This window comes from Stegastes partitus, unplaced genomic scaffold (genome assembly GCF_000690725.1).
Source record: "Stegastes partitus isolate 25-593 unplaced genomic scaffold, Stegastes_partitus-1.0.2 Scaffold1489, whole genome shotgun sequence".
Classification (NCBI taxonomy): domain Eukaryota; kingdom Metazoa; phylum Chordata; class Actinopteri; family Pomacentridae; genus Stegastes; species Stegastes partitus.
In genome coordinates, this window is record NW_007579220.1 from 52,403 (window position 1) to 66,305 (window position 13,903).

General features: G+C 43.6%; 1 protein-coding gene across 1 annotated transcript; it reads left to right on the forward strand.

Annotated features, from left to right (window-relative positions):
• The first annotated feature begins 685 nt into the window (after positions 1–685).
• On the forward strand, positions 686–12,776 carry synpo2la (synaptopodin 2-like a). Its single transcript, XM_008300017.1, has 4 exons — positions 686–1,081; positions 5,207–5,358; positions 5,576–6,294; positions 8,311–12,776. Exons 1-4 carry the CDS (start codon positions 980–982, stop codon positions 10,917–10,919), a joined length of 3,582 nt encoding a protein of 1,193 aa, XP_008298239.1. The 5' UTR covers positions 686–979; the 3' UTR covers positions 10,920–12,776.
• The last annotated feature ends 1,127 nt before the right edge of the window (positions 12,777–13,903 follow it).

The following is a 13,903-nucleotide window of genomic DNA, read 5'->3' on the forward strand; positions in this document are numbered from 1 at the left end:
TCGTTGAAGTGAATGACATTTGTTTTTCTTGTATTTACATTTCTGCACAAGTACGCACTTTATCATTCAGTCAGCGCTGTGAAATCGTTGTGAAAAACCTCAGACATATTTAATGCAGGCTATTCATCCAGAGCTTGCAAAAATTATTTATCCCAAAGGCCCGACGATGACAGCCTGGAATGTCTCCAGATCCAAGAGGAGCTGGCAGGATGCACCAAAGTCAGTCCGCTCATTGTCTCCGGCGCTGATTTTTATCAGCACCCCTTAGCATAAATCGAAAGCTATTTCAAAGTAATTAATCAGGAGCGGCGTGTCCTATCGTGGCAACGTTCTGCCTTGCGATTCGAGAGTCTGGCTGTGACCCTACTAAAGGTTACTAATGACCTCAATGCTAGATATGAAACAGTGCCATTTGGACGTTCTGAATGTTAACTTCGCCTCGGGCCTGCAGAGGAGCAAGCAAAGCAGCGAAGGTGGTGGAGGTGGTGGTGGTGGTGGTGGTGTCCTATTTTTGGAGGAGCTATCAGCAACCCAGTGGCACAGGTCTGAGTGACAGGACAAGTGTTGAGCTGGACCCTCCCCTCGCTCATTTGGGGCAGGCATTCCTCAGCGTAAGCAGACACAGACCCCCTCCCCACCTCCCATCATATTTCTCCCTCCTTCTAACTCTCTCTTTCCTTTGGCTACGATGGTCGGCCCACTCTGGGTAAGGGTGGGCGCTCAGAAATGTGTGTGCGTGCATGTGTGTGTGTTCAGGTGTGAGCGAGCGTCGGCCTCGGAGCTCAGAGGGAAGTCTGCGCCCGGACAGTGTGGCAGGCGAAGAGCAGGTCAGAGCTCTCCGAGGGGCCCCCGACTGCTGACCATGGGGCCAATGCACTGAAGGGGGGCCCCTAGATTAAAACAGAAAAAAAAAAAATCAAAGAAGAACGGAAAATAATCGAGAAAAAAAGAAGAAAAGCGGGGGAAAAAAAGCAGAACAATGGTGGCAGAGGAAGTGATAATTACGTTGTCCGGTGGAGCGCCGTGGGGGTTTCGTCTCCAGGGAGGCGTGGAACATCAGAAACCGCTACAGGTGGCGAAGGTAAGGCGGGTCGCTCAACGGGTTGGACGGGAGCCAGCGTTTCAGTTAGCTGAGTGAACGGGAGAAAGCAGACGACTGATTCAGTAGCTAAACAGAAGAGAAACATTATTTAAGGAGATGTTAATCAAGCAGAGGTGGAACATTGGCTGCCGTGCACGTTGGTTTGGGGCCTGAATATGAGTCATAATCCTGTTTGAGAACGGTTTTCATGCAGAGGTGTGCCGGTGATTGATGGGATGAACTTTAAACTACAAGTACGTCGAGCTGGGAATGTAGGGCACATATCTCCCACCGAGTGCTGCCGCTCACATTAAACAGCATAAAGCTCAGAGTCAGACCAGAGCCACATCGACCCAGGAGTCTGACACTTGTCTTCATTGGTTTCTTGGTTTGTATTAAAAAAAAGTGGTCACGCCTTCTTGTCATTTACAGCTTTTGAGTGGATCTTTGAGCACATTGAACCAGAGATTTGTGGATGTTAAGGTCATTGTGTGCAAGACTGTCAGTTTGTCTTTATTGTGAGGAGCCTTTGGACACTAAACACCATTCACCCATGACCACGATTTGCATTGAACTACATTGTCACTTCAGTAAGACACCTAAATCACTGCAGCCATGCTTGGTCACGTTCAAACTGGCAGGTTACCTGAGCTTCAAACATTGTTGTAACGATGAAAACCACGTGGAAAAGCAACAAATATCACAAAATCAAGATTGAATTTTGTTCATGAAATCACTGTAGTTCAGGCCAGATTCGAGCCACACTGGTATCTGTGATATAAAAGTCTAAAATTCTATTACTATGTGATATTTACAGGCTATTTTTATTTCTAGCTCTCCTTAAAAAAGCTATTCACAGAAAGTAAACGAACTATTTAAACCTTAAGATCCTCCAATTAAGCTGCTCAGCTCGTTTTACCCTCCAAGAGCAAATTCTGCACAGGCAAGAATTTTGTGCCGACACTTGGCACAACTGAAGCGGTCCAGATTTCAGTCTCAATATTCACTTCAGAAAGCTTGATATCCAAAGGGAAACATATACTGGATAAAAAGATTAAGTCGGCGTGCAAGCAGAAAAAAATAGCACCTGCAAAGGAAAATGCTGACGCGAACTTTTTTGGGAGAAAAAAGGCACTCAGGTGGAGTTATGGTTGCATTTTGTGACGTCACACAGATTACCGTTTACTATTTGTCTAAAATCTCCTCCATGTCATCATGATCTGTGAATGTAAAATCAAAATCCATAGTGGTTTGCTGCTTACTCTGCCAAATTTGTCCTGGTTAAAGTAGCACGGAGCAGCCTTTTTTTCTATCATAACTTTATATAAACAATTCTTACTTCAGGACATGACAGTTCAGATTTTAGCACACCTGCACACATACATTATGCATGCATACATTTACATGCATATCACGCAAACCACACGCTCCTTCAATAATCGTCGACTGAGCATAAGTACTTTTCCAGGTGGCTATTTATAGCCAAGAAGCAGCAGGTCTTGGGGTCAGCCAAGGTGTGGGTTTCAGCTCAGTACTCAAAAATGAACCTCATACACTATTTTTGAACACGTATGTATCGGTTTCTTGCTGCACAGGGAAGAATGTACGATTCTTTGGTGCAGGTTCACGTGGAGCGGAAATCCTGATTGTTAAACCTCTTTTTTTATGTCGTATTGTTGTTGGATCAATAACTAAGAGAGAGAAACCGACTTGAAACCATCAGTGCAGATTTTTTTAAATAAAACTTCCACTGAGTAATCTAGAATTTATTTTTCTTGTTGTTTTGCTAATATTCATACAGTACGACAAAATAACCTACAGGATTCTCCATCTACTCGTACCAGCAGCTCAGTAAAACTTAATTATGCCCTGTTCCTTTTGGGCACATTTTCCCAAAAATTAGTCAGATGATTTTAGTATCTTTGCCTTTGAACTTTGTCAAAAATAAGATTTTTTTTTTTTTAAATGTGTTTTTGGTGAGTTTTTAATGATTTTTCTTTCACATATTTGGGACTGAAAAAGAAGCAACAGAAATAACTGAGCACTGTATGCACCTTTTTCTGTGTTCTGCATCTTTTCAAATACCTCAAACATGCAAGACAAGCAGTGTTTTCCATCATATATGTCATAATCCTGGTGGAATGTAACTCAGTACATTTACTCACGTGCTGTAATTAAACACAACTTTAATGTACTTGTACTTAAGTGCCTCCATGTTGTTTCTACTTCTACTCTACAATATCATGGAGGCAGATATTGCACTTTGCACTCCACTGCATTTATTTTAAAGTTTTATTCACTAGTTCATTTGTTTCAGATTATTAATACAAAATTTAGCCACCCTGCATCATATAAAATAATTCAAATTAGTGTTGCATATTGTTGAATGAATAATTAAAATCTAATGATGTAATTTATCTGATGATCAAATGGACAACTCCACATATTAAGTACTTTAGGTATTTTAAGTACATTTTCATGCAATGCATTTGTAGATTTACTTGTAATTGTACTTAAGGAGGAGTATTTTTACACTGTATTATTTCTACTTTTGATTCAGTAAAACTAAATACTTCCTTCATTACTGATTATGCAGTTATGTTCCAGTAAAGATAAGGAAAACGTCTTCTGTGCATTTCTAGGTCAACAATCATATTTTAAACAATGTTAAACAAACAATAGTCAGCAGCTGAATATTTTTTTTCAACAATAGCCCTACATTCCTGACTTCTGCAGAACACTATGCTGCACAAGTTGGCCACGGGACACCGAGTCACCTTTACAATGGCGGACAGCTGTTTCTGTCTGACCATCCAAAGCAGCGTGCTCCTTCACCCCCGAGAGCAGGAACGCGTAATCTTGTCAGGTCTCGCGCTATATCGTTCCCAACAGGTGGAGCAGCGTGAAGGTTCACTGACAGAGCCGGTGTGTCGCTGCTGGGTTCGCGCCTGCATATGCGTGTCTGTATGTTTATTTATACGACTTTATGTGTATTTTTGTACCAGCCCATGCAGTGTGTGTGTGTGCTATCATGTAAGGGTATTATAACTGTTATGATTTGCAGCCACAAGGTGACTGACTGAATGAATAACTGACATCCTGTGCCACAAGCAGGCACAGGCCACTTTGAAAGGCTTAGCTAAATGGGGACATGGGATTTCATTACAGGCAAACCAGAATAGCTGGAAAGAAAACTAATTAGGGCAATGAAAGTAACGCTTCCTTATCTGTGAATTCTAATAAACAACATTCATTTAATGCATGCCCTCGTAGAATGGAATCAACGCCGCAGCCATTGTCGCTGGAAATGTGAACATTTTCTGACATCTGCTTTGAATTTACTGTGCGACATGTTGACATGGCTTGTAAAGACCTGAGGCAATTTAGGGTGGGCAAAACGCCACGGTCCTGACAGACTTCGGGCACAAATAGCAAAGCACCAAATGAAGATGGCTGCTGGCTGGCATTTCCCCGCTAAAGTGTGTATGAGTGCTCCACTCGAGCTGTAATATGTGGCATACGTCCGCAGCAAGATCGAGCTGTCAGGACAAAATCTGGTCTGTGTCAGTCACAATTACAAACCAAGACAAGACAGCAGCATGGCTCTGTGTCTGTCCTTACAAAAGCTGAATATACAATTCTTAGGAATACGCTATTATTGGAGCAGGGAAAGAGAGCAATAAAAATGCTGGTGTCCTATTTTAGTACTGTAAACTGTGCGTCATAACTTAAACCAAAGCTGCAGGACCTGACTTGGCCTGAAGTTGCAAGTTATATTTGACAGTATAAAATCACAGAACAATAAAATATAAGTATGACACTATCAGGCTGGCTATTTACAGCTGCACAACTTTAATATTTAATTACTAGGCTTGCACACTATGACATAAACTATTAAAGCAGAACAGGTAAGTATGTATAGTCCTCAATTTCATTGTCAGCATTCAGATATGAAAGACCTGCCCTGAAGACCTCGACACTTAATTTGAGACGTGAAAGACCTGGATGTCTATTGAAGGACTTGAGAGTTGTGCTGGATTTGCTCATAATGACCCATCAAAGAGCAACAACTGTGTAACTTCTTGTTGTCCGTCTAAGTGTTTAAAACTTCCTTTCCTTGTGCAGGTGCGTAAACGCAGTAAGGCGTGCAGGGCTGGGCTACGGGAGGCTGATGAGCTGGTATCCATCAACGAACAGCCATGTGGAACGCTCTCCCACGCTCAGGCCATGAACCTCATCGACAGCACCCCTGGGATACTACACATCCGGGTCAAAAGGTCAGAGGGACAAAAGAATTACTAGGTCCACGAACCTATTGTAATGGATTATCCACCAGTGACAGACTTAATCCTGCTGTGTATAACATTCACAAAATAAACCAGAAAACATTCGGACGACCAACTGTTTTTGTGTCTTGTGCTGTGGATAGATCAAATCTACATCAGATTAGACTCTCATATGACATCCAATTTTAATCTCTTTACTTGTCTGCAGGGCGCCTGCTGGTTTCCAGTCTGTGGTGCTTGTGACCCGTGCTCCATCCCCCCGTATAGACAAAGAGTACCGGGCAGCACTGCGAGCCATGTCACCTACTCACCCCCACCACGCACCTGTACGTGAAGTCCACCGTAGTCGCTCCTCCCTAACCAGCGGCCTGACGTCTCCACCTGGTAGTGAAGCCTACTACGGTGAGACTGACAGTGACGCAGACGTGGCTGGTTATGAGAGGCAGCGCCGACAGAAGCGCCGCAGCCCCAGCAACTCCAACCCCGGGAAACCGACAGGACGAACCTCTCCTGAAGGCGGGGAGACGTCGGAGATGAGCGGCTACGACAGCGCGCCAGATGCACATGTTTATCCCCGTTTGTTGGATGGACATGGGGGAGATGGAGGTGGAGGAGGGGGGCTACCGGGAGTGGCGAGAAGGGAGGTGATTTACCAACCTCCTGGTCCAGGAATGTGGTCCTCCCAGACGTCCACTGAGACCTCCTCCATCATCTCCTCAGCAGATGACCAGGGGCCACGGGATGGAGGGCAAGAGGAGGACAGTGGCTTTCTCGAGCCAGCCAACGTGCCACTGGTATCTCCTGAGAGGGCGAAGGAGGCTCTAATGCTGGGCTCCCGCAGCCAACTTATTCCCATGGTGGGTCCTGTGAATAAACCCATTGATGAGGAGCTGACAACAACCTACATGGAAAAGGCCAAGCAAGCCAGTAAGTACAGCTGAGGACCAGCACTGGTTTGGGCTTGTGCTTCACATGAGCTCTGTTTACATTCCTGATAAAGACCACGAGATGGCTCAAGAGTCAAACAAATAAACCTCATCATGTTGTTAGCTCTCACAGCAGATACAGATTCATATTTTTCTCAAGGATGCTCTTTTTGATGCTGTTCTTTGCCTCATGTGTGCTTATTTCCACATGTGATTATTTGTCATATTTTCTATGCATTATTTCTATGTGCCATCTGCTTTGCAGCACAGAAATCATTCACTGAAGTGCCACTTCAGCCGATCGACCTCGTTCCCATTCTTGGGGAAAGAAAGTTCTCACTGTAAACATACAGCGTTATGTGCCGGCGTGAATAAAACAGATATTTGTAGGTTTGATAGTAAACTTAAGTCTTAGCTTGAACACCAAAGTAGTAACATCTACACTAGCTTCTTTCCTCACATTTCATCTCTAAGCTAAACATCCATAAAAGTCAGCTGCTGCTTTAAAACAGCCCATTAGACAGTTTAAGCAAGTCCCTGTTTCAAAATATGTATTTACGATGCTCATTCCACAGATAGACAGAGCCCAGTTTAAAGCTGGTAAATACCCTTTTATGCCCCCAGATGCCTGACAAATTACACTGAGGCCAACAATTATAATACGTTCAACAGAAATAGTGTAGAATATTGTGTTATAATATTGATATGAATCTTAATAAAGAACACAATTGTATCTCCGTCATTTAATCTAACAGTCAGTCACCACAACTAAGAAACAATCCATCAGTTTTCTTTAGGGTTAAAAGCTCAGTGTGAGTTTATGTTAATGCAACCTAAGCCTGTTAAACAGAGCACACCAGTATGCTTTACTATATTTACCTCCAGTTATGTGTGTAAAAACCCCAGCAGTCCATCTGTGAGCACTGAAAGCATCTGCACCTGCTTTTAGGGGTCAAGTAGCAAAGTGGGGAACCTCTCATTTTCCCTGCTCTTCCCTTCCTCTCTTCTTTCTCTAAACATTTCTCTTGCTATCCTTTCATTTCGCTTTTTTTTTTATCAGACTTATGAAAGAGCACAAGTGCAAAAGTTGGTAAGACAAAGGTTGGCTCTCACCACAATGACAGATGTAGTTGCATTTTGGTAAAATACACCAAGAGCTAAAGATGTGCTTGCACTGAGCTGGTTGACGTGATTGTATACCGCAACTATGAAAGGGAATAGTCACTTGAAGTTGCAGTTAAAGACTGTTTGTGTGCCAAAAATGTAACAGTGTCCTATATCATACTGAGAAATCAAGTAGTTATGTCTTAATGTAAATAGTGAAGAGTTAAAAATTGTCACAGTACAGTGATGCAACAACACATAAAGAACGCGGACACCTACCAAGCATTCTTTCCTACGACTTGTCATCCTGTTCATCATCCATAATAAGCCCAGGAAGAGGACAGAGCTGAGCTACTTGGAGTCATCAGGCTGTTTTAAGAACTTAAATAAATTTACTCTTGTAAATCCCCCTTGCCATCCCCGACTGCAGGTTCTAATGTCCTACTTAGGAGCCCTGTCCTAGACAAATTAAGAACTCCCTTCACGTGGCAGTTCATATTAGGGTAGCAGAATGCGGTTGTCTTTGATAATCTGCTTAATACCATAACAAGTTAAAGGATATGTTGTGGCTGCCCTTTGAAGTTCTCCTTCCAGTCACCTACAACTTGCAACTTTCCACTAGCTGGCAAATATTTTCATTTAAGTTAGATGTCAGAACACATAAGCCTAATAATGTGCAAATTTATCCTTCACCCCAGCTAATGTGAGAAGCTGAAGGCTTGCCTGGAATTTTTCCGGAAGTGCTCCTGTGGCGAGTTAAGAGATGGATGCCTGCTGAAGGCATGGCGGTCAGGGCAAGTTTAGTGGATTATGTCAGAGTCATTTCTTTGTTATTTAGAAATCTTTGACTGTACTATCTAGGTTACCCCACTGTGCAACAATTCCTAATAGCTATGACTTTCATACCCTGCAGAGCTAAACCGAGGGGATACACAACAAGACAAGAATGTAAAGGAAGCCAAAAGCAAGTGTCGAACAATTGCATCCCTACTCACAGATGCTCCAAACCCTCACTCGAAAGGGGTGCTGATGTTCAAAAAGAGAAGGCAGCGCTCCAAGAAGTACACCCTCACCAGCTTTGGTAGTGTCGATGAAGACAGGTGCCACGATTCACAAGAAGAGGATGGGGTATTCCCTGGTAGCGAATCAGAGTTTGATGAGGATGGCTTCTCGGCAGTTCCTGACCCAACTTGGGACAGTGACTACCTGGATATGCTGGAGAAGAGAGCAACTGCAGGCACTGAAGGCCGTGGGGATGGAGCAGAGGATGCTGCAAGTCCAGGCTTAAGTGAGACTGCAGGCAAAGGCGCCCAGTTGTTTGAGCAGCAAAGGAAGAGGGCTGCGGAGCATGCCAAGAAGGTAGAGGCGGCACAACCTCAGGCACCTCCACAAACTCAAGTCCAGGACCAGATGTATCAGTTGCATCCAGAAATACAACCACAAATGCAACCAAACCTGCAGGCTCAGCAAATAATACCACCTGGCCCTACACAGCCACTGCTATCTCATGCTCCAGGTTCAGTGGCTGTTGCAGCCAATAGAGTTGCTAATGGTGACCTATGCTACTCTGCAGTTAGCACAGCTAGCGTGGTGATGTCACCTCCGGCTGTGGCACCAAAACCAGCCACTGTCCCAGTGACCGTTCTGACCAGTCCTGATCCACCAGCTGAAACGCCATTACCAGAGCTGCCTTCAAGTAATGTTCTCAACAGAACGGCACGTCCTTTTACACCTGGTTTTATCAGCATTCGAGCTGCCACTGCCCCTGTAACGTTCCGACCACCAGTCACAAAGACGTCTCAGAGACCTGCCTCAGCAGCTGTTGTGCCACCACCATTCTCCACTGCCTCTGAAATAGCCATTAATGCACCAATAACTTCGCAGATACCCCAAGGTCCTCCATCAGTGCTCTCACCACCTTCCGCTGTACGTCCAGGTCCCTTGGCAATGGCACCAGAAGCACCTGTTGCCTATCACCCTCCAGCCCTCTCTGCTTCGGTAGAGACAATGCAGTCATCACCACCAATAACTACTGTTCATCAGGCTCCATTTGCAGCTGTGACTCCAATGTCTATGACGATGCCGCCAGCTCCACAAGCACCAGTGGTTTCAGCCCCAGTTCCTCTTTTGTCCCAAATCCCTGGCTCGGCTGACTTTGTTCCCCCTGTGCCGCAACTTCAAGCACCAGTTGCTCAGCCATCGCAATATCGCACAGCACCTGTAGCTCAAGTGTCAGTGGTCTCCCAGCCTGAAGCTGTAGCTCCAACCCCTGTTCCTGGTCCAGGAGGTCGCACAGGAATCTTACATGACGCTCGACGGCGTAGTGGCAAACCTAAGCCAATGTTCAATGTGCCAGATGTTAAAAAGAACTCCCCCAATCCTGAACTGTTGTCTATGGTGCAGAACCTGGATGACAGGTCTGTCCGATTCAAATATGGCCAACCACCGGATGACGTTATCTATGATGATGCAGAGGAAGACATGAGTGGTGAGGGTGGCACTGCAAAGGGGCCTCCCCCAGTGGCACCAAAGCCTCGGGTAATCCATGAGGCCCCACAGATTCTTCACGCAGGAGGAAAGGGTGCCCAACTGTTTGCCAAAAGGCAGAGCCGCATGGGTATGTATGTAGTGGACACCCCTCCCGAAACCCATTACCAGCAGGAAGTGGCAATGCATAGTGCAGCCCCAACCCTTGACTCCTCCAACAGTTCTTCCCTTTCCTCTCAATGGAAATACTCCCCAAATGTCCGCGCACCTCCACCCATCGGGTACAACCCCCTATTGGCCCCCTCCATCCCTATAGGGCCTCAGAGGGACAAAAACAAGCCAGACAACAGAGGAGGCTCCCAAAGAGAGGGAATCAAGGCTCTGGATTTCATGAGAAGGCAGCCCTATCAGCTTAACTCAGCCATGTTCAACTATGGGGGCAGTGCTGCTAATCTATCAGCCATGCCGTCTTACCAGGCCCAGCAGGGTGACTACAAAACAGCAATGGTGGGCAGTTCATTAACCACACCAAGGCAGATCCCCCTCAAAACAGCCCGGGTCTACGAGATCAAGCGATTCTCCACACCTACACCAATGTCAGCTCCCTCTCTGGCTCCCAAAGTCATTGCTCCCCGTTCAGCCACAACCCTAGGAGAACGTTTGACTCATTCCGGCATGACCTCCCCAACTCCTGTTCCTTTCACTCCAACTCCAGCCCAGCCAATGATGCCAGCACCAGCCAGTGCTCTAACTCCAGCTTCACCTCCCTCCCAACCAGGTGGACTGCCAAGCCTCCCAAAATTCGCTGCTGCCCCTATTCCACAACCTGTTCCACCCTCAGGTCCTAAACCTTACACTCCAGTATCGTACAACAGTGGGCTCCAGATGGCGAAGCAGTTCCAGAGCGCTCCTGAGCTCAGTATCCTTGCCTCTCTGCCCCCACTCAAGTCCAACCCAGTTCAGGCACCCAAACCACATTTTGTTGCCACCAAAGGAGGCGTCCAGCCCCGTGTCTGGAGGCCAGGGGCATTCTGAACAGCAATAAGTCAGTCAGCATCACATTTGGACATCTGAATGCATTATTCATGTAGTGCTGAAATGACAAGTCAACTATGCACCGAAAATTAATCAATGACAATTTTGGTAATTGGTTCATTGTTTAAGCCGAGGAAAAATGTTTCAGTTTCTCAAATGTAATCATTTCCTGCTTCTCTCTTGTTATATCAATGGTAAAGTGAATTGGTTGAAAAAAAGAAAAAAGTGGTAAATTAATAATAATAACCAGCCCCACATACATTATCTAAAATTCAACTTTCCACATTTTTTCAATATGCTAGACTTTGAATAGTAGTACTAGATCATAAACACCTACTTGCTGTTCAAAATGCTGCTTATCACATTTATCTCGCTGCCAACACATTTAACTGAGTGACAGTAATAATAGGATATATTATCATATACTGTAGCCGTATAGTCCACCATATGCCTGTCCTGGGGGGAGGTTTGTGTAAGGCTTCTGGAGATCTCTTCTACTAATTTAGCAGAAAATCCATCTGAACAGAGCCTGTACTGAATAATTCTTTGAAACTTGAAATGTCTAAAAAGTGAATCGCTGCAGTTCTGACAATAGGATTAAATCTCTGAAGATGTATGTTGTGTGATGTTGACAGGAGGGGGTGGATAAAGGCTTTTATCTCTGAACATGTAATTCTCAGTACCTGTCCGACAAAATGTTGTGCACAAAGTGTTTTTTACCCGCTCTGTCTGTAGCATTATCAAGGAGAAACCACGGTGGCCTGGTCTCCTCGCCCGAGGGTTTAAGTGACGCACGACAAGTTGAAAAAATGTTTTTAAACACCTCGGCCCGCTGTGGATCTATAAGCGAAGACAACGTTTGCTCTTGAAAAGTGTTCGTAAGGTTGTGCCAAATACCTCTGCTCACTATAGCCAGAGAGAAATGCTATCTTTTTTAGCGCAGGTCACATTCAACAAGTGCCTGGCCTGTCACTGAATGTACACTTGTCACTGGATATCAGAGCTTCCGATTGCCACTTTGGCACACCAGAGCCTCCTTAGTTTCAGTGTGATCATTGCAGATATATGTAAATTCTTAACTTTTATTAAACAAATAACACAGATGAAGGAATGTGTATTTTGTTTTGTTTAACTGTCATTTGATCTGAAGGGATGCAATGGGAAGTTGATGGACTGAGAGGTTACCTGCATTTGTAAAAGGGTTCAAGGAATGAGAGTCGCTGTGGAGGGACGGTATGAGTAATATATATGTAAGCCAAATTACCAGATGAGGTCTCAGTGAGGGCTTTGCCCATTTCCCAGAAATGCTCATAACATAATGTAATAAAACTGAGACTCTGGAGTGATTACATATCGTTTATAATGCCACAGCCTCTGGATTTTAAAGAAAGGCCAGGGAAGTTTGATCCATTAAGTTTGTGGGTAAAAGCAACAGAAGCTGAAGGAAAGAAGCACAAACGTTTCGCTGCTGTCTTTCCATTCAGACTGGTTGCTATTAAAAAGCAAGGACAACTATAATAAATGGCTATGTATCTTGAAAGATTTGGTATGTTAACGGAAACAAATAAATGATTATGTTGTTTTCAGTTGTGGAAGATACTTTTGTTGTTTTTTACCGTTTTTAAAATACAATTTCTCTTAAAGCTTTTTTTTTTTTTGCTTTCATAATATTATGGCTGCAAAAAGTCTAAGTTATGGTTATGGTAATGTTGAGGTGTAAAATACAATATATATGTTTCTGAATGTAGTCGTGTTAAACTATAAGTGTGAAAATGTTTGTTATTAAGGCTGAGTAGAAGTTTATACTGACTAGGGGACAAAACATTTTTAGAGAAATAAAATTAGACTTGAAAGCTCTCTGGTTGTCTGACATGTCTGATTTTACACTGCCCCCTGTTGTTCAGTGTGTGATCCTGCTCTTTTCTTTTAATGCACATTACAGGCATGCATTAAAGAAAGATATTAATAATCGAGCAGTGCAGTAACTGTCACTATATACTAGTTTTAATTTAAAAAATACACTCAAAGGGAAGCAGTGAAAACACAAACACTACAGGAAGGTTTCATCCGCACATGAATAAATATACTGAACATTACTCTGTTTTTATCTGAGCAAGCAACAAATAGAAGCAAACACAAACTATACGAGAATAATTAAACAGCATTTCACCATAAAGAGGCTGCAAATGATTTGGCTCTGGTTCTATTTGTTATGTCAAGGTTCATGTCAGAGTCATGTTGGATCTTACACACAGCAGGTATGACACTGATAAAATCTCAATATTCATAATATTTAGGTTGTAAATGACAAATATTAATGTATATGATCAGAGGTGTAGCACATTAAAAGAAATTCCAACAGCAGGAAAAATCATAGCAAAGCACATGCAGATAAGCCTTTCTCACCTTTGCAGCAACAATGTGAAAGGTTTTAAAAGTTATAAAGAAAGAGGGAGACCTGAATTTGTAAATAAAAATGTCAGATCGCTCACCTTTGTATATAAATGGGGTGAAATCCAGGCCATTAGGACACCAGAGGACTTCCATCTCACCTGATTTTCATCACATCAGCACCTGATCTTCTACTTTGTGAATCTACTTTGGTGCCTGCAAAGAAAAAGTAATTTCAGGAGTTTTATACAAGCTTAATTCAGAAGTTTTAGCACATCATTCAGATCATCAAAATAATGTTTTTCATCCAGTGAGTCATGGAGAGGTAACAAGGTACTTGGAGAAACCCTTTGTTTAACTGCAGACCAAACCGTCAGTGAACGTCTCAGTGACTTTAAGCCAAACTCCAGATGTTCACATTTTCACCTTTTGTAAATTATTGTCTGGAAAACAGTTACAGCAAAAGCACTAATTCCAAAACACAGATGTGACTTATAAACATCTTTTCTGTAACCAGTAGACCTGCACTTCTATGCAAAAGCACTTCTGGGCAACAATTTGTTGATAACAAAGCGCTAATGCAGTATTACTTT